The sequence below is a fragment of the Elgaria multicarinata genome, chromosome 14 (assembly GCF_023053635.1).
Source record: "Elgaria multicarinata webbii isolate HBS135686 ecotype San Diego chromosome 14, rElgMul1.1.pri, whole genome shotgun sequence".
In the NCBI taxonomy this organism is placed as follows: Eukaryota; Metazoa; Chordata; class Lepidosauria; order Squamata; family Anguidae; genus Elgaria; species Elgaria multicarinata.
In genome coordinates, this window is record NC_086184.1 from 17,272,213 (window position 1) to 17,293,480 (window position 21,268).

Below are 21,268 nucleotides of genomic sequence, written 5' to 3' on the forward strand. Positions count from 1 at the left end.
AGGGAGAATGCATCTTGTAAGATGGTGCTTGCCATTCACAAGTTTTATAATGTGTATTAAAAGTATTTTTAAAAAATATTGCCCGATTTATCAGGAGCACCTTTTCAGTCATTTTTTTCTTTAAAAAGCGATTCAAGTGTTCCTAGTCTCTGTAACTCCCTGCTAAGGGAGGCTAGGTTAGCTCTACTTTCATAGCCTTCAGCAAACAAAAACATTTTTATTCTGACAGGATTTTGGCTTTTAATCTGACTTGCTTGCTGGAAAAGGTTTTAACTGGTGGGTGTCATTCATTCTTTTAACGTAATTGTGTTTTCAATCGATTTGCTTTTACGCTTTAATTACAACTTTGTATTTTATTGTTGCTAGCTGTCTTGGGCACTATTTGTACTAGGAAGACAGTATATCCATTTAATCAATCAATCAATAAAAATGATTGCTGTAGCCCCAGGGGGGAAAAAACCCACAGAATATTTTCCTCCCAATGGCCTATATCATGGTGTGGAAACATGGGCCCGCAGATGGTGCCCATTTGGAACATGGAGCCTCCATGGATTCTTCCACTGGGCATGGCTCGGCCTCCAAGGCCCATCCCCTGGCAGAATCTCCACTGTAATCTCTGGAGATAACAGTGAGGGATGTAGGTGGAGGACACAGCAGGGATGCTTGATCCACACACATCAGCTGGGAACCAAATGACATCAGGGCACTATGCCACCCCTCCCCATGTCATTGAACTCATGAAGCAGTGGGTGGGGGACATCCACCCCCTCCCCAATTTACTTTCCCATCAAATTAGCCTATCCCAAATTAGGCTTCCTCAGGCCAAATCACATTTTTTTGTTCCCAAATCCAGGTTAGTCCCTATGACAGTTTCCTTTTGAAAATTACCTACTCACTGCTACTTGTCCCTAAAGGTGATGTTTAAACAGATAATGATTTTCAGCAACAAATGGGTGCAAGGACCCTATGTAAACTGGACTCCATGACTAATTTTCCTTCTAAATAAAAGTGACCAAATTACTACCACTTTTCCCTCCTATCTAAATGTTCTGTATGGCAGACTTCTCCAGAACATTCCACACCATGAATAGGAGGATGAAACTAACAAGGGCATTGACCGGAGGGGAATAGCAGTTTGCTGGGATAAAGAGCAGACAGGTGGTCTTGTGCTTCTGCACACTTGTACAAGACCCCAATTTTTTTTAAAAAAAAGTTTGTCAACATATTACCATGTCCACAATGCATCACCACGTTCAAATTATATGCATTTGGTAATTTGATGCAGGAGGGAGGGGGGGATGTTTCCCTCTTCAGCCAGTAACCCTGGGGGACCAATTGCAGAAAGTGTGCCAACACAGAAAGCAAGAAAATAAGGATTTCTGCCACAAACGTGCCTAAGATACATGCTGAGAGTAGGGGGGAAGACTGGAGACAGGCCATGGCAAGCTGCAGAGCACACAATCGTCTGTAGGGAGTAACAAGCAAATCATCAACCCTCCATGGTGTATTCTCAGGGTGGCTTAGTGGGATGAAAGAACTCGCCCATCATCTTCTCTTCCCTCAGTTTCAATCAATCTGCTTTTTCATTCTCTTAGCCCATCCTGAAGGCCCGGCTTCATACTACTTCTGAAGTACAATCCCACAGTAGATATCAGAATTTACTAATACCCAAACCACCGAAACACATCACTGGAGCAAAAGAATGCATTTACTCTCACATACTACATATAAACACTGTAGGCCTTACCGCTTTAGTTGCCTCTTTAAAACACACCCTATAGTTCTGTAGGACGATGAATTGGCCAATGATACTGGAAAATCCAGATTGTGGTAGAGAGCTAAGAAAAAGATAGTGGGAGAAGTACATGGGTAACGAAAGCAAACGTACACAGAATGTTTGTCAAAAGTGTTAGGCAATGCTAAAAGATTTTTTGTGTGCACCATTTCCTCAGACCCATCAATTTCATCAGAATGCTGAGAATCTCAACTTTCAATTTTTTAAAAAACCCACCCGCAAAACAGTAATGAAAATTATCACAATGGTAAATTTGATAATATTTTTTAATTTTAAAATGCTTGTGTATCACCATTCTAAGGTCACATGTTGTTTACATAAAAATACAGTAAAACAATATAACCATACAAGTAGTACCTGCAAGAGGCCTTAGGAAAAAAAGTTGAACTTATGTTTCAAATAAATGACAGTAATTTTTCTACAAAGAGACATTTTAGAATCTACCCACTCCCAGAAAAATGGCAACTTCTAATCAAAATTAATAGAAGAGTGATTGGGAACCTAACACACTATGAACACAACGCACCAATAAAAATACACGCGGCCTGAATATGAGCTCACCGAACTCACTGCTCCACACCATCAGCTTAAGGCAGGTAAAATCCAATGAAAGATTTAAAGGAAAGTCGGCAAAGGCCAAATACAAGTACCATATATTTTTTAGGAAGCACCATCTTTCTAAATTAAACCTTAGAGAGGGTATATCTTGTCTAAATTGTAGTTCACCACTCTTTAGTTCTGTGCCTAGGCATAGTATAATTACTGCAATACTGTAGGGGAAAAACAAGAATGGAGAGCAGTTTGCAATCATCAATGTTTCTGGAATCACTACCAGGTTCTCTACATAGGCTGTTTAATCAAACACCAATTTTACCCAACCAACCTGACTTCCTAGATAGAAAACAGCTCCAGAACCTCTTCTACCTCATCCAAGAACCCAAAGCAAAGCTTAAAACTTACCTTGTGGTCATCTGAGCAGCTTTGGCTGTAACAACCACTCGAATATAGTGACGCCCATCTCCAATGCACAGAACAGCTGCTGGGCATTGCTCGTCATGATGTAGAGCTCTTGCTTGGTTCAAAACCTAGTAGCAAATTTCAGGGAGAAGACAAGAAATAAGGTCAGGCATCCCCAACAAATCTTGTTTTTGAAACAAGCGCCATGTGGTCTCTCCAGAAAGGAAGCAAGCAACCATATCTCATGCAAAACAAGGCAGGAGAAACAAAACACTGCTTAAAAAAATCTTACTGGATTAATCATATGAGTTTCACTTGATTAATCAGGCAGACAATCAATTATACCTGCATTCATTTGCATATGAGAAAAAACAATAGTTCTAAGAAAATACTGGGTAGGACCAACTGTGCCCAAACACTAATGCTAATGAGATTGTGCTAGTGTAAATCATGCTTGCACAACATAACTAGCACTTGCTAGGGCAATGGCAAAAAGTAGCAATTTGCCACCAAAGGGGAGTATTTTAAAAAATGAAATAAAGTCAAATGAACCCACTTTCAGGACATGTCCAAGTTGTCCATCTTCTCTGGCTTCAGACTCCTTGTCTTCCAGCAGAAGATTCACAATCCATGGCTCCAAATAGCTGGGCCTATCACTGTTTCTCTGGCTGTTCTCACTGTCTAAACTGGAAAAAAAATAAGCATGAGTGAAGTTAGACTGCAAAGACGGAGCTGAAAAAGCAGCAGGAGAGGACTGTGGATAATACTACATAGTCTGATTCACATGTCAAGGCAGTAATTCTTGGGTTGTTTAATCTAGGAATTACAGGGACAAGTGGAGCATGGGACACTCATCTCCATTTTCAGTTAACAACCCAGGGCAAATGTTGGGTTAACGCTGGGTTGTTTAACCTCCAAATAACCCAGAGTTTCTGGGTTTGGACATGATCGCAGCTTTTAAAGCTCAGCTAAAAACTTTTCTTTTTCCTAAAGCTTTTAAAACTTGATTTTGTTCTGACTTTTATACTATTAGTTTTACTCTACCCTGTGCCTGTTTGGTGCATTCTCTTCCCCTCCTTATTGTTTTATTATGATTTTATTAGAATGTAAGCCTCTGCGGCAGGGTCTTGCTATTTTATTGTTTTACTCTGTACAGCACCATGTACATTGATGGTGCTATATAAATAAATAAATAAATAATAATAATAATAATGAAATGTTAGTTGAAAATGGAAATAGCTCTCATGCCCTGCTTGTCCCTGCAATTCCTGGGTTAAACTACCCAGGAATTGCCACAGTGATGTACAATAGCTCAGTATATAAACTTAGCATGTGATCACAGCCTTGGTTGGGGCTGTATTTACAGGTACCTGTTCTGGTGATTTCCATTAGAAAAGAATTCAGAATATGCTGCTTTTCAGATAATTCTGTAGCATGTTTCATTTGCACATTTGTATATGGACAAGTTGAATGTTTTAGTACAGTAAAGTGGGGTTTGGGGAAAAGAGTCTGATTTCACATCAGTTGTAGAGATGTTGCATATACGAACATTACTCTGAAAAATGTTTTAGCTTGTAGTAGTAGTAAAGCTTTATTGTTTCAACCAATGGTTACAACAAGCATAATAAAAACATTGCTAAAACTTATGTCCCTTTCACATCTATCCAGTTACTGGACCAACCCATCTGAATGGGACGATTAACACACTGACACTTCCTGTCAACAACTCCATCTTTTCAGATGCATGATAATTAGAAAGAAAGAGAACATGCATGTATAACTCCATACCTGGGTTTTAGAAACATTCCCCAGGTCGGTGTACAACACTTTTGGTTTGTTTTCTAAATCGGTCCCCCATCAAACTAAAATACTAACTTTCAGTTGATAAGAAACTATCATACAATGGACATAGTCTGTGCAAACAACATCTTGTTTCCATAATTTATTCGTCTCAAAGCACTTTTGATTAAACCTGGGCACCAAGTGATCCAAAGCAAAAATCTCAGTGCCTTTTGTATACGTATGAAAGGGCAAGGTGGGCTTCAAAACTAAACCCCACCCAGTGGGTGGCCTTCATTAAAGAGACGGGAAGTCCCCTCGGGGTGGTGGGATCCTAGATCTTGCCCTACACACCCACAGGGCCAAACTTTGGTTAATTGGGTTTTGCGAAGTCCGCTTGACGGCCTCTGCCATGATCCACGCCAGCCGCGCCGGGGATGTGTAAACTCACCTCTCGGGCTGCAAGCCCCGTGGCGACCTCGTCTCCCGCAAGTGGCAACGCGGTTGCTCCTGGTTCATGGGGGCGGCTGAAGTCCCGCGTCGAGCCCAGCCGTCCCCTGTTTTGGGAAGGAAGGAGGCCTCATTTCCAGGCTCCTCCTCCCACCGGCCGTTAAACACAACCCGACCTCAGTGGGCTGGATAGAGGGGGAGCTAGTTAGGCAGCGACAGGCGGAGTCCTGGCACCCGGCTCTCCCCTTCGCAGCAAGCAACTACGGCCGCTGTAAAGCAGGAAGAGGAAACAATGGCGGCGGCGGCTTAGTTTGCTAAATAAACAACCCAACCTGCTCAAGATGTCGGGCGGATGCGCGCAGGGCGCGACCACAAGCACCTCCTGAGCTTTGCAAGCTATAGTCCTACGCGTGCGCACACACCTGCGAGTCAGCGCCCTTGCACCCAGTACGGCTTACTTCTGTGTAAACGTGCTTTGGCTAGTAGGATCATAAGAAGAACCCTGGTGCTGGATCAGACCGAGGGTCCATCTAGGCCAGCACTCTGTTCACACAGTGGCCAACCAGCCATCGGCCAGGGATGAACAAGCAGGACATGGTGCAACAGCACCTTCCCACCTATGTTCCATAGCAACTGGTGCACACAGGCTTATTGCCTGGAATACTGGAGATAGCACACAACTGTCAGGGCTAGTAGCCATTGATAGCCTTTGCCTCCAGGAATTGATCCAACCCCCTTTTGAAGCCATCCAACCCTGAAGCCACGCATCCTATGCATGTTTAGACAAAAAAAAAACTCCTACATCTTCCAACCAAATTCCTGCAACTGGCTGGGGAATGCTTGGAGTTGTAGGACTTTATTTTGTCTCAAACATGCATAGGATTGCTCCTTGCAATTCCCCGCCCGCACATTCTGGCCCTAGGAAAGCATTGGTAACGTTGCCAGCGGTTTCCTCTCTTGCCCCTCTCCTGGGAGGACACGAGAGGATGATATCCTAAGGTCCTATTGGCAAAATTTTAAAACAGATTTGAAGGGCGAGATGGCAGCAGAAGAGTAGACTTCTGGTGCAGGCTTGGGTATTTTATGCTTTGGTACTTTCAAGCCCCAGAATACAAGCAACACCCTTTTGTATTTTCCCAGGCCTTTTAACTTACATGTTTATACCTTTCTATATATCTGTATGTTATTCCCCTGGCCTCAATTTTTAAAATAGATTTGTTGCTGCAAAGTTTCTTTTCCTCTGTTTTCTATTTTAAAAGTGATGTATGATTTTTTTTCATGAGGCTGTATTTTGTTGTTTTACTGTCATTTTGCCAGTCTTAATCCCCGTTAAGTCACCCAGTGAACTTCAGTTATAAGGCAGCCTGACTATAAATTGTATGTATGTATGAATAAACTAGCAAATAGGGTTAAACACTGTTGAACCTGATTAAGACAAAATGTTACCAGCCCTTTAAGAGCAATCCTATATCTTCAGCTAGGGTTGCCAGATTTCTTTTAAAGGATCCAGAAATATTGCTGTGGTACAGTGAGATCCTAAGCAAATGAACATATAATAATGTGGTGTTAACAGTTAGATATTGCACTGGGATGTGGCAAGTTCAACCATGAAGTTCACTGGGTGACTTTGGGCCAGTCACTGACTCTCAGCATAACCTACCTCACAGGGTTGTTGTGAGGATAAAATTGAGAGGAGGAGAATCATGTAAACCACCTCAATGGCAAGAAGAAAAAATGCAAGATATAAATGTAAGAATATATTTTTAAAAAAATGAGAATCTTAATTATTTGTGCAGTGCAATGTCAAATCTGAAAAATGCTTCATGTGCATTATCTAGTTGTAATCCTTACAACAAGCCTGTTAGGCAGTGTCCTCCAGACTGGTCCTCACCAGATGTTCAATTACAACTCCCATCATTCCCAGCCAGTGTATGGCTGGATGATGGGATTTGTAATCCAACACATCTTAAGTGCACCAGGCTGGAGAAGGCTGCTGCAGTGTAAAGCTTTATTAATATCCCTCATACTGGGGGAGGCTGAGGGAGAGTGACTTCATGATTTGTGGTAGAGGTGAGAGCTGAAATGAGGACTTTTACAGGAGATAAGCAATCCTACATTATCAAGTTATTAATTGCACGTAGGGAGCATTAAAGATTAGATAGAAAATCATTTCTTACACAATATTGCCACCTGTTGGATGCTTCAGGAAATGAAGAGCAAAAAGAGGAAACATCAGGGCCTGCTCAACTTTGACTCCTCTCCTTCCAGAGCAGGACAATCCCATCAGCCCTACTTAATTTCTCTCTCTCTCTCTCTCTCTCTCTCTCTCTCTCTCTCTCTCTTTTTCCTCTTCCCTCCTGAACTACTTTTCCTTGTGTGTCATGTCTTTTTTAGATTGTAAGCCTGAGGGCAGGGACTGTCTTCTTTGCTAATTGTTTGTAAGTTGCTCTGAGAGCCCTTTTTTTTTTTTTTTTTTTTGCTGAGCAGGGTAAAAACACGATAAAGAAGATTGACACATTATGGGCACAATCCTACCCATGTTTAGACAGAAAAAAAGTCCTACAACTCCCAGCTTTGCCCAGTTGTAGGACTTTTTTCTGTCCCAACATGCATAGTATTGTGTGCTTAGATATTAGATCTGACTAGTCCTGCTGACAGTAGTGCACAGAGATCGACATCTAAGGTCCTGCTCTGAGCGCCTACTCCGAGGGAAGCTTGGAGGATGGCAGCAAGGGCCTTTTCAGTGGTGCCTCCCCAATTATGGAGATCAACATTGTTATCTTTTCAGCGCCAGGTCTAGACTTTTCTCTTCTCCCAGGCAGTTAACAACATGTGCTGAGTTTTTGTTTTTAACTGACCCCAAAATAGTTGTTTTAAAAGGATATTGTTGTTTTTAGACTTTTGATGGTTGTAAATTTTGTATATTTGTTTTTAACTTTTGTAAACCGCCCAGAGAGCTTCCGCTATGGGGCAGTATATGTAATAAAATAAATAAATAAATGTGCAACTATACCAAGGATTAGGAATGTGCACAATCATCAATGTTCTGGCCATCCAGCCCTGCACACCCAGGAGCAATGCATACATAAATGGGGATGGGGGAGAGAGTCTACATGTGTGTGAGACGGGTGAACCATTCCCGCGCCATCTGACTAGCTTGTTTCTCTATCCTGAACAGATGTCTCTGTGCCTCACCTGACTAAGAGAGAACACTGCGGCCATATGGATAGACCCCAGTCAGCAACGGAACTATAAATCCCAGCTGAGTGTTTTGGGTTTCAGGAATTGTTACAGTTTATGGGCCATGCTGCCTAAAGCCAGAGAATATAAAGTGGTACCGCAAAATATGTACTAGAGAAGACCAAAACTTTGCCATGGCAAAACAAGCAAGATACATCACTATTACGCAATACAGTTAGGATGATTATAAGCATAACAGAAATAGTGGCAAACACATTTCTTATTAAAATTAAAGTTCTTATTCCTCTTAACCAACAAAACAGCAATCATTGAGATCGTATATTGACCTATCTGGCAGGCCTGGTTGGCAGAGTTGACTCAGAACATGGCTAGACCAGGCCTATATCCCAGGATCATCCCTGTACATCCAAATGACACACACGGGATACCGGGAGCAGGCAGGGATGACCCCTCCTTTTGCCTGGGATAATCCTTAGGTCTAGCTAAGGCCATAGTCTTGTTTAGCATCCTTCTTGTTCACTCTATTCAACCGTGTCAAAAATCTCAGTATTTGTATCATTTGCTCTAGTCTTTTATTTCAAGCAAACAACTTGAAATAAAAGACTAGAGCATCGAGACTCAAACATAATTCCTGCTCATAGCTCTAAGAGGGCTTCTTAACGCAGCCAGGCTTAAAGCTGACTTCAGCAGCACCCTTCATCTCCTAAATCAAGAAGCTTTTTTGCTTCCAAGGATTAACCAACCTACCTGCGGCAAGCTCCTTTGCCCCAGTTCCCAAAATATATGTCTGTACTTAAAGCTAGCTCATAGCATAATGGGCCTGTTCAGACAACACACTAAACAATGGTTAGGCTGCTAACACATCACAGGTTAGTTGGCTATGCCCTTTTCAACAACTGCCTGCCCAATATTATGACAAGTTTATAGCTGTCATGCAATTAAGCACATTTAATTGCTGGCATCCGTTGCCACATTTTGGAACAGTGAATTTCATAAGCTCAGTTGATTGACTGCATGTTTCACTTGATTAAAGGCACAATCCTATGCATGTTCAGATAGAAAAAGTCCTACAACTCCCAGCATTCAATAGATTAACTGCATGTTTTAGTTCATTAAGGGCACAATCTTACGCATATTTAAACCAGAAAAGGTCCTACAACTACCAGTACTCCCGGAATACTGGGAGATTTAGGACTTTCTCCTGTCTATAAATGCGTAAAATTGAACCCTTAATGAATTAATGGCTCTTTAAAGCTGCATTGATTTGCATACAAGAAAAACAACAACATGATTCTACTTTGTTTTTAAATGATGTATAAATGTGAAGCCAGAGGGTTCTGCTTATAAGACGCATTTCTTTCTCTCAAGGAGAGAACGCCCTCCATCGAAGAGGTGCTGAGCACCTGCAGTTTGTATAAATGCTTGTATAAATTTTAACAATTTGAATCTGCTTCCCATAAAATGAGGAGCACCATTTAAAGTGGATGATTTAATTCATTCATTAGCTGCCAAATGTTACAGTACTAGTTTAAATGTTACATTCTAAGAAAATGTGATTTAAAAAATAATTCATTAACAAATAACATCAAAGCAAAATACAATAATCAATATAAAGTTTAAAACCATAGTGCATAAGAAAGCAATTTTACAGTAACAACAGAGAATCCATTTAAATTGCATTACTATCAGAAACTTTTATGCTCTTGCAGAATTATCCATTTTAATCTGTAGTAAACTCTCTTCACACTTTCTGATTGTTTTGCAACTTCCAGTAATCTATTAAAGTATTCTAGTTGCCATAAAACATTCCTAGTTTTCTTACAATGCAGTCCAATGCATGTCTACTCAGAAATAAGTCCTGCTGTTTTCAGGGGGGTTTACTCTAGCTAAGTGTGCATAGGATTACTGCCTTGCCTCCCTTTTGACTTTTGTTTAGTTCTTACCGTGTACTTCAGCTTAAACCTATAGAGAATTCGCAAGATACATTCAAACTAATCCTACAGTTCCAGCCCATCAACTTGTTTTAACTTACTGGTAACTTCAACTGCTATCAAAGGTATATATAACAATTCATTGTGTTTGTTTGTTCTGGAGCCATTAACCGTATAGGGCAGTGGTTCCCAATTAGCTAAGTACTGTGGACCCCTTGTTTTTCAAATGCCCCCATGGGCCCCCAAATTTTGAAAAATTTGTTATCTCTATGGTAGTTACCTGTGCGAAGCAATTTTTTGGAGAAAATAAGGAGTAGCCCCTAATAAGCAATACTAAAAAACAGACCATAAATTTGTGATATCTGTGATATTACCACGCAAAAATGACAATGATTTAGTTAGGAATATAAACATGAATTTAATTTTACTAACGTCTAGTTTACAATTGAACAAATTATGACTTGTCTAGCAGCTACTAAACCTAAACATGGTGGGAGAAATCATGCCTCTTTTTGTCCCGAACAATCCCTTCCACATCCAGTTCAATATGTCCTACTTTTAATCTCAAGCCCGGATCAACATGGAGCCAATTTCTATGCTTGTTCTTCATATAACAAAATGTCAAAAATGTTTGTTCACAAAGATATGTGGAACAAAAGGGAACTAGATGTTTCAAAGCTTTTTCACCTAACTTCTTGTAATCAGGAAAAAACTTCACCCAGAATTGGTCCAGTCTATATTCTTTGAGAAACAATGAACCATCACAAGTCACGTCAACAAGTGCATCTTGCTCTTCCGCAGAGAGAGTTGTTAGTCATACATCACCACATTCAAAAGGATTCCTTCTCCATGAGTTTTCAGGATTAGGTGCAGGGAAGTAACCTCTGAAGCTAGTTGCTAAATCATGCAGGTGTTTTTGCGCATGACGTCACCGTCGAAGCAAATAGAGCTCGGGAGACGGCGTATTTTCTTTTATTAAACTGCGGACCTTGCAGAGCTAATATGTGAATGGTACCACGGACCCCCTGAGTGGGTTAGGCAGACCCCCTGGGGTCTGCAGACCACCAGTTGGGAAACACTGGTATAGGGGCATTTAACTGATGAAATAAAACTATATTTTAATTTCTTTTTATTATTGTGCGTATATCCTGGCATTTTTCCGCTTGCAAGGAACCCAAGGCAACTTACATGGTCTTTGTCACTCTCTCCATTTTATACTCACAACAAGCCTGTGAGGTAGGTTAGGATGAGAGTGACTGGCCCAAAGTCACCTGGTGAGCTTTATGGTTGAGTGGGGACTCGAACCCAGATCTCACAAGCCCCAGTCCACCACATCACACTGGTTCTTATATCAAGAATATTCTTCCAGAAAATGTGTGTGTGCATGGGGGGTATTTTGAAAAATACAGTGTACTACTGAGATTTATAGAGATATCTTACCTGTTTTTCACTTATCAGCCTCTTTGGGCCATTTTGGATAAAGTGGTACCAAAATGTAATCAATCACTGAGAGCTCAAGTCTGTTCATCATGGGGCAGCGGCCGCCACGCTGAACTGCCAAAGGAGATGCAAACGCTATAGCTACCCACTCATTTGTCAGCTGCCAAAATTATATTAGTGGTTTACGCTACAGTGTGAAGGTACTGTGAACTGGTGTGTGTAATTGGGTGTGATAGACCATGCATTGCGTACATGAGGCGCAAGTGTATTAGCAGAACTGAAACAAGACTGGCGGTCGGCTTTCAGAAATTGCCAGCCAATCTGGCTGAATTGCTTTCCGCATCCAACGCGCCCCCCCCCCCCCAGTGAGTGTTTTCTAAGGGGGTGTCAATACGCTTTATTAACCACGCAGTGGCTGCATAGCGGCACTGAATTTTTTTAATGAACTGCTAACTCACAGCCACATCGGTATTTTACCTTCGAAACGGTGCTTTTTTGTGATGTCCATTTACCATGACTTTTATGTTTGCTCCAACGCCACCATGTTGTTTCTCCCATCTTTCAGCGGTGGCTTTGGTCCAGGGCGTTCCTAGGGGCGGATCCCAGTGCAGGGTAAGCCAGGGAACGCAGGACATTGTGCAGCGGTCAGGCTGGACAAGCAGGATGGCTACCGGATAGCCTGCTCTCCCTCCTGCTATCTAGATTTAGCGTTCCAAGCACCGCAGTTTTGGAGGGGAAGCAGCAGCATAGAGCCAGTGTGGAGTAGTGGCTAAAGTGTTGGACTGGAAGTCGGGCGATCCGGGTTCTAATCCCCACTTGACCATGGAAACCCACTGGGTGACTTTGGGCCAGTGACAGACTCTCAGCCCAACCTACCTCACAGGGTTGTTGATGGGAGGATAAAATGGAGAGGAGGAGGAGGAGGAGGAGGAGAGTTATTTACGCAGCCTTGGGTTCCTTGGGAGGAAAAAAGGCAGGATATAAATGCAATAACAAATAATAAAATAATAAATAAATAGGATGTGATCATTTGTGTTGCTGCATGTGCTTTACTTCCCCTTATTCATAAAGGGGACATCAAGGGTCTCTGCGCTAGCAGTGTGGAATGGGTAGTTGGGAAATGGTCCAAGACATTTTGCTGCTTGGAGCAGCACACCCAATGCCACCACTACCACCCATTCTGTAGTGGAGGCAGGGGCCTACAGGGACGCAGCACCAGCACTTTATTATTAAAAACCCAACAATAGCCATGCCAGATCAGACCAAGGGTTCATCTAGTCCAGCATTCTGTTCACAGTGCCCAACCAGCTACCCACGGGACACCCACGAAGAGGACATGAGTGCAACAGCACTCTCACGCCAACCCAACCCCCCAGCAACTGATGTACATAAGCATACTGCCTGTGACACTGGAGTAGCATATAGCCATCAGGACTAGTAGCCATTGATAGCCTTCTCCTCCATGAATTTGTCTAACCCCCTTTTAAAGCCATCCAAATGGGTGGCCATCACTACGTCTTGTGGTAGTGAATTCCATAGTTTGACTATGTGCTGTGTGAAGAAGTCCTTCCTTTTATCTGTCCTGAAACTTCCAACAATCATTTGATGGCCCTGGGTTCTAGTATTTGAGAGAGGGAGAAAAATGTCTTCCTATCCACATTCTCCATTCATTCTGTGTTGACCCATTTTTAAAATATGAATCGACACAGCTGCCTGAAATTTTGGACTCTCCTTCGGGATTTGGCTTATCGAGACTGTCATGACAAGTGCCTGCACTTCAAAATGTACCACTGCACCACTGGCTAGGGCTAATATTTTTTAAATGACTCACTGCCCCATCAGTAGCTGCCTCCATCTATTCCACTGCCTAAAGCATCCCTGCTTCACTCTGCTGCATGGTAGGACCTGTCCTGATCTCCCTCACTCTAACGTGAGCCCGATGATAACTAGCCCTACAAAAATAATATTTGTTCGGTGCAGAAGTCAATATGGCAAGAGAGCTTTTACCTCCATCAGACGTCAACGAAGTTGCTGATTTCAGGCAGGCCGAACATCTGACAAGGCATCAGATGCACACAAGCTAACCACCAGCCTGGTGGGGCGAGATATCTACAGGGCTTTCTGCAACCCATGTCCTGGGCAGAGATGATAAGATGTTCAGCAGTCTGCCAAGCTGGAACCGCCCTCAGTGCTTGCACCCAACCCAGTGTGTAAAAATACTGTCAGGCTGCAGGAGCCGTAGGCAAAGCGGAGATGAAAGCCACTGGATAAAGGTGAACCCAGGGCAAGCTGGATTCTCCCTCCTGAATCCTGAAGCCACCGGCCTGATGCAGCAGAAGGTAGCAGAAAAGGCTGCAGGTTAGACTGAGCCTCTAAAATCAGGCAGTTTCATGCACAATAATCCAAAAGTGCTATGAAATTACAGAGGTGCAAGCGTCGCAGCTGTCTCCATCACAGAACATGAAGTTCCGTAGTTCACCAGGCATTGCAATATATAGCCCACCTGTGGCATGCCACGGATCTCACACTGGGTGGTTATACATCAGTGTGCAGCCAAGGTTGGAACTATCTAGCTCTTTGTCCTTGTGCAGGTACAGCCTAAGATCCGTCTTGGGAAACCAGCACGACCCATCTCTGAATCCTGAGACAGATGGTTTCCCTCTGGGGAGCCACCAATTTCATAGCTCGTAAGCCAGGATTGTTCTAACAGCCATGTCCTAATGCAGTGGGTTTTCTCTAGCTTTACCATGCAAGGAAGCCATTGACAGGATCTCTGGCTTTTTTGCACAGAAAAGTCAATAGATGTAACGTATTTAAACACTGAGGGGGTATGGATTTTGAAAAGCACAAAGACTCACCTCTGTGTATCATGGGTAATGAATCATGGGATAAGCCTAGAAGCCGAACTACTGAAATATTTGGAGCTAAATCTCACGGACATAGCAGAATCTTACTTCAACACTGTCGACGAGACAACATCCTCCATCACACTTGAGGGCAGGCCGTTCCTCCAATAAAGGAAGCTCAGAAAGAACAGAGAGCTGCCACTGCTGCCTCAGGTGGTTGCCTCATTCTACCTAATGGTAGGGTTGGCTCTGCTTGAAAGAGCATGGATGGAGGACATGAGGGTGCTGAGGAATACCTAACCCCTGGGCTTCAGTTGCATTGAATCATAAAATCATAGAGTTGGAAGGGGCCTACAAGACCATTGAGTCCAACCTCCTGCTCAATGCAGGAAGGGGTTCCCAGGAAGTCACCCTTCCAGAAACTGACCAGGCCTAGACCCGCTTAGCTTCATCAAAGTTGCAGCCCCCTATGCCATCACACCAGATATTCATAAGCCTGAGTCTAGTGCTCACAATGTCCATTTTGCACTTGTGGCATAGGCCATGCCCATAACAAAGAGAACGAGAGAGCGTTCGGAGCCACCAGAAACCAAAATTATTTTGCCGAAGAGTGAAAGGAGAGGGGGAGGGGGAAAATGCAGCTCGTTTCTTGCGCCCGGTCACTGCATCTGCCAGGACCACAGCTTGCAATAAATCCTGCGGGGGAACGGACCGAAACGTTCCCATTAATGCCAAATGGCATCTGCACGCCCTCTGCCCCACTCAACCCCACAACAGCACAGCCTCCTTCACAAGCACGTGAGGCCCTCCTCACAGAAGAAGTACAAACCAGTCAAGGTCATCCAAAGAACCCGTTGTACAGCAGGGCTGCGGGTTAAAACGAAACAAATGCCAGCCTTCGCTTGGGTGGATGGTGTGTGTGTGTGTGATATGGAACTCCCTTCACTTGTTAGCTTCCCTCAAAAGATAGTCAGTAGAACTTGGGGGCCAACCGATAAAATTGTTTGGCAGGAGATTCAGGATGGGCGAAAGGAAGGACACCTTCACACAATGCAGAATTAAGATACAGAATTTGCTGCCACAAGTTCTGGAAATAGACACTAGGATGGTTTTAAAATGGGATTGGGAACATTCATGGAGGGGAAGAGGGGAGGGACTGTGACTGATTTTCATTTATTTATTTATTTCATTTATATCCTACCTTTTTTCCTCCAAGGAACCCAAGGCGGCGTACTCCTTCTCTCCATTTTATCCCCACAACAACCCTGTGAGGTAGGTTGGGCTGAGAGACTATGATTGGCCCAAAGTCAACCAGTGAGCTTCCATGGCTGAGTGAAGACTAGAACTCGGATCTCTTGACTCCCAGTCCCAAACTCTAGCCACTACACCACCCTGGCTCCACATTGCTGGGTCCCAGGTTCCTAACAGCTTCTACAGACAACTGCACGGACATTATAAAGCCCTGAGGAAGAACGCAACCGCGTTCGAAACGCGTAGGCACATGGCACTTTAATAAAACCTCTACTAATATTATTGTTGAAGACTACTTGGTTCCACCCTTGCCTTTGGCTATTTTTTACTCCCCTACGGGGTTTTCCTTGCTTTCGCACTTGAAACCCTGGAGAGCCGCTGCTGCCAGTCAGTGTCAACAACAGGGGGTTAGATGGGCCGAGGGTCTGATTCAGTATAAGGCAGCTTCAGATGTTCCTAAGTCAATCAGTAATATTAGCCATGATTGTTATATGAACCTTCCAAAGATGCCACTGAACATAAGTTGCTGGGGGCAGAGGTAATAGCTGGGCAGGGCAGCTGCCTTCCGTGTCCTGCCTGTGGGCTTCCCGAGAGGCATCCGGTTGGCCATTGTGGAAGGGCGGATGCTGTGTTTGATAGATCTTTGGTTTTCTTATGCTGCAGGAGAAACGAGATTTTTTTTAAAAAAATAAACCACACACACACCTGTAAAGCACTTTGCACACTCTTGCCAAACTGATACATCAACAGGGCGAAAGAAAACTCTGAGCAAGACTGCTGTTGTTGCCAGCTCCTGCAAATTTTATTCCAAGCCTTTGCCAAGCTTGTAGATTCTTCTAAAGTGTAAAATCAAACAAAAAAGGAGCATGCAATAAAACTGTGAGAAAAGATCTCTTTCATGTTTAAAAAGCTCATTTCCAACCCCTGTGGTGGTAGGAAAACTTGGCAAATGTCAATGTGACAGCAAAAAGATCTAAAGGCTTTGATCCAAAAAATAAATAAAGAAAAAGCATCAAGAAACTTTTTTAAAAAAAATTAAGTTAAAATTCATGACGTTAAAACAATCTCGTCGCTCCAGGGAGGGGGATGTTGACTCAAGGTTTTGAAGCCTTGCTCCTGGCAACTTTGTTCCATTTCTATTTTTAAAGACTGTGAGGAGCGGACGCATAAACTGAGTCTGGGCTGTACATTCGGAGCTGAGAGGGGGAAAGTGCAAAGAAGGGACAGAGCTAAGTTGCTTCTTAAACAACAAAGAGTCCTGTGTCACCTTAAAGATGACCACATTTATAATGGTATAAGGTCTGGGTTGGGCAACATGTGGCACTCCAGATAGTGTCAGACTACATAGCCAGTGGTGATGGATCATTGGAATGGTAGTCAAACAACATCTGCAGGGTCACAAGTTGCCCTCCCCTGGCATAAGCTTTCATGGACTAGAGACTACTTCATCTGTGGAATCTAGTCTTATGTACAAGTAAAACCAAAATGCAGCCAAGAGACTGGAAGAATATAAGAAGAGCCATGCTGGGTTAGATCAAGGGTCCATCTGGTCCAGCATTCTGTTCAGACAGTGGCCAACCAGCGGTCGATGGGAGACCCCCAAGCAGGACATGGTGCAACAGCAACCTCCTGCCCATGTTCCCCAGCAACTGATACTGGAGGTAGCATTTATTTATTTATTTATTTATTTATTTAGAATATTTATATACCGCTCCTCATTGAAAAAAATTCGGAGCGGTGTACAAGGTAAAATGAAAATAAAAACAGAATAAAACAATTAAAACAAAATTTAAAAAGAAGCAAAACAACAACAACACAGAAATCCAAGGCTGCATGTTAAAGAAAGGCTTCTTGGAATAAAGATGTTTTCAGGAGGCGCCGAAAGGAGTACAAAGGAGTACACATATAACCATCAGGACTAGTAGTCATTGACAGACTTATCCTCCACAAATTTTTTCTAACCCCCTTTTAAATCCATCCAAATTGGTGGCCAACACTATGTCTTGTGGTAGCGAACTCCATAGTATAACTATGCACTGTGTGAAGAAGTCCTTTGGTTTATCTGTCCTGGATCTCCCACCAGTCAGCTTCATGGGATGACCCTGGGTTCTAGTAGTAGAAGACGGGGAGAGTTTATCAGTGGACTCTAGTCTTCTGCACAACCAAAACCACAATGCAGCCAAGAGTACAAAGAAAACATAAGAAGAGCCCTGCTGGATCAGACAAAGGCTTCATCTAGTCCAGCGTTCTGTTCACACGACGGCCAACTAGCTGCCCATGGGAAACCCACAAGTAGGACATGAGTCAGTTTGATGAGAACAAGGAAGTGAGAGAAACTACCCAGAAGGAGGGGGAAACAATGATCTCCCTGTGATTCAGGGTGATTCCCTGTGATTCAGGGTGATTCTAAGAGATGCAGGAAAGGGAACATCACTACCAAGGCTCCTCAACAGAAATGCTGGGGAAACTGATGTTCAAAAGCCCTCTTCATCCTGTCCTGTTACATTACTTAGCAAGAAAAGAAAGTGAAAGGCTTCAGGTAAATAACTTTGCTCCTCTACCCAGAATCTTGCCCACATCTGCCACTTTCAAGGGCTTGGACAGTATTCTGCTTTGGGCAGCAAACCCAAGAACTGTATTGGGAGATTTATTTTCTCATATGATCATTTATTTATTTGTTTTATTTATTTATTTATTTATTACATTTTTATACCGCCCAATAGCCGGAGCTCTCTGGGCAGTTCACAGAATCACCCTGAATCACAGGGAGATCATTATTCCTCATTGCGAGGAATAATGTCTGATGTTCATAAGAACCTGCATCCAGGGATTCCAGCATGATGAGCCTTGTTGAACCGCTACAGCAAGTTTAAGAATACAATCCTATACATGTCTGTTCAGGAGTAATTCCTCCTGAGACCAACGGGGCTTACTTCCAGGTAAGTGGGTGTACAATTGCAGCCTTATCGTGGCCTTTATAGGCTAAAGCCGCTTTCTCAAATGGATGAAGCACTGTCCTCAATTGGTAGATACATGATATACACATGGGGTTACAAGGGCGGGGGGGGGAGATTGAAAACAGTGGGGGCAAAAGGTCATGAGATGCATTTCTTACATTTTGTGGCCTTTCCCCCTTACTGTTTCCTCTACACCCATGTATGCATGTATCACCCAGCGAAGCAAGGAAGGCATTTCATGCATCCGATGAAAGAGGTTCTAAACAGAGACCTGTAGAGACTCAAGAGTGCTTTAATGTCATGACCTGTGACCTGGAAGCTTCCCACCACCAGCAGCCATATTCCCTGTTGCATGGGCATGAGTCAGTATTGCCAGACATGTGAGAATTCTAATAGATGCGCAAGAATTAAGGACCATTGGAGGCTGGTGGCTCCAATTCCAGTGGGGCTGTGAATCCACTCCGGGTTTTAGTCAAAACTCTAAAAGAGCTATCCAAGGTCCTGAACCCATTTGGGGCTTTCCTTTCCTTCCTTCAGCACCTCATATAGCTTCCACTGTTAAGGACCTCTGTGTTAGATACAAGGCCTTTTGCACTGAGCAGCATAGTGCTAATTCCTAGTGCAGCCAGGGTGTCAACCAACACCATGAGTGGAAGAATGTGCTTGTGAGTGTGCTGTTTTTGCTTTACAACTGTAATTGCCTCACTCGGAGGTAAAGGACAGTCCTGGTTATATGTCCCCCCCCCCCCCGCATGTATGGCTTCAGCACCAGTTTCGGCAAAGCGTAAAGGAATGCTCTCTCTTCTTCTTCAGTTTGTTTATGTGGATTGTGTGCAATAAGAACATGAGAACATAAGAAAAGCCACGCTAGAGGCCTTCTACCCACAGTTAAAAAGCACTCTTCTCTCTATTATTTCATAGTAGTATCCCAGAACTGAATACTGCCAAAACAGGTACTGGGATTAAGTTCTAGTGAGTCAACACCACAAAGGGTCAATACTGTTGTAAACTATTGACACTGACCCCAAAGAAAACATCTGCCGTACACCAAAGTAAATAATGTACAAAGCCTCTACTATTGATCAACACTGTCACTTAATCCTTTTTAAAAAAAAAATCTGTGTCTTTATATATTCCCTGGTGCATTTCAGGTCATATGACCCCCTTTCTCAAGGGTAATTAATAAAAATTTAGAAAGCTCTAATCATTCAGAAACAACGTGTCTCGCTCCTGTTCTCAGCTGTAGATTATACAGCGTAGCTCCTCATCTAGCACCAAATCTGGAAGCTTCTTCAGCACATCAAGAATCGTACGTTTCCTTCCTTCCTTAAGTTCTTAGCTCTCACAGTCATCAACAATCTACTCCAAATAACTCTTGATCATGCAGAAAACCCAAAATAGTACAATTACAGACATGCACATTAGCCATTTATGCAAGCATGTCTGCTTTGAACAACTTATTTTCTGTATGTAGCACTTGGCATTTTTAAGCTGGAAAAGGTACAACTTCTACTTACCCTGAACATCTATAGTCCCTTCATGTATTTATTTTATTTATTTATTTGTGGCATTTATATACCGCTGAATATATTAAAATCCCTCTGTGGTTTTAAGAAATCAGTGGGCAAAACAGCTTCCTGTGGGAGTGAATTCCACAAAGCTGGCAGAGGAAAAGTTTTCTTAAGGAACCACATTGTAAAGGGGTTTCAAACTGTTGGAAGGTGGAGTGTCTTTTGTTAGTGGTACTTAAAGCCTCTGTGCTCTCCTCTGTCAACACATTTTACTAGGAAAAAAGCAATCCAACATGTGATTTACTTTAAGCGTGATACTGGTCAACCAGGCAAGTTTGAGCTCGCCGCAAAGTGAATTGAGGCTCAACAGTAAACTAAATTATGTTTTAGAAATAAAGTTAAATTATTACTGCAACTTCAGTTGAGAACAGAGTATTGTCTGCCTGATGCCACATGAATACCATGGAAGACGGGACATGTCCACTCATCCTCAGGTAGGGTTTACTTGTGGGGGGCAGCCTCCCCCCCCCCAAATTCAGTGCCCTCCATCTCTGTTAGACCACATGGTGTAGGCAACCTAGTGCCCGCCAGTTGTTTTGGACTACAATTCCTGTAATCCCTAATCTAGGCTGGGATTGATCGGAGTTGTAATCCAACACACCTGGAGGGCGCCGGGTTGGGGAAGGCTGTGTGCGGTAGCCAGAAGTGCACTGTGCACCAGCCACCAAGATGATGTGTCTCCAAGCATACAAAATCCATGTCTCTCCTTACCACTGGCAGGGCTTCCGGGCTTTCCTATACCTTTGGCTTGACCTCATCTCCGCCTTGTCTGATGCAGATGTTGGATGGAAGCCACAAAGTTCTCCCCTTGCCAGGGTTGCGGACTAGAGCGGCTGCAAAACGCTCCTCTCTCCTCGGACAGTCCGAAGGAGCCGCTCGGTTTTGGCACGACTGCAGCAACAGTTGCCTCATCTGTTCACTCTGGAACCTAACGACGGCCCGTTAGTAATTCATCAAGACCGACAAGCTGGACACCACCACCCTCCTCTTCCGTCTCTCCTCCCCGTTTCTGCCCTATGGAGAAGCCAGGTTGCCCCGGGGAGGCGGATCCCTTCGGCACGCGCGCGCGCGCCAGCTGCCCCACTCGCCC

General features: G+C 43.4%; 1 protein-coding gene across 7 annotated transcripts in view; it reads right to left on the reverse strand.

Annotated features, from left to right (window-relative positions):
• Window positions 1-21,248, reverse strand: part of LOC134408841 (uncharacterized) — a 36,651-nt gene extending 15,403 nt beyond the window's left edge. For 3 of the 7 annotated variants that reach the window (XM_063141320.1, XM_063141322.1, XM_063141319.1), the window contains exons 1-4: window positions 4,983-5,245; window positions 3,309-3,438; window positions 2,756-2,880; window positions 1,748-1,838 (exon numbers count right to left, since the gene is read on the reverse strand). In XM_063141320.1, coding sequence (XP_062997390.1) covers window positions 1,748-1,838; window positions 2,756-2,880; window positions 3,309-3,438; window positions 4,983-5,050 — 414 coding nt within the window. In that variant the 5' untranslated portion in view covers window positions 5,051-5,245. Of the gene's footprint in view, window positions 1-1,747; window positions 1,839-2,755; window positions 2,881-3,308; window positions 3,439-4,982; window positions 5,250-20,889 lie in introns of those variants that run through there. The other 4 variants (XM_063141325.1, XM_063141324.1, XM_063141321.1 and 1 more) reach the window with 3 other exon arrangements.
• Window positions 21,249-21,268: the final 20 nt, after the last annotated feature.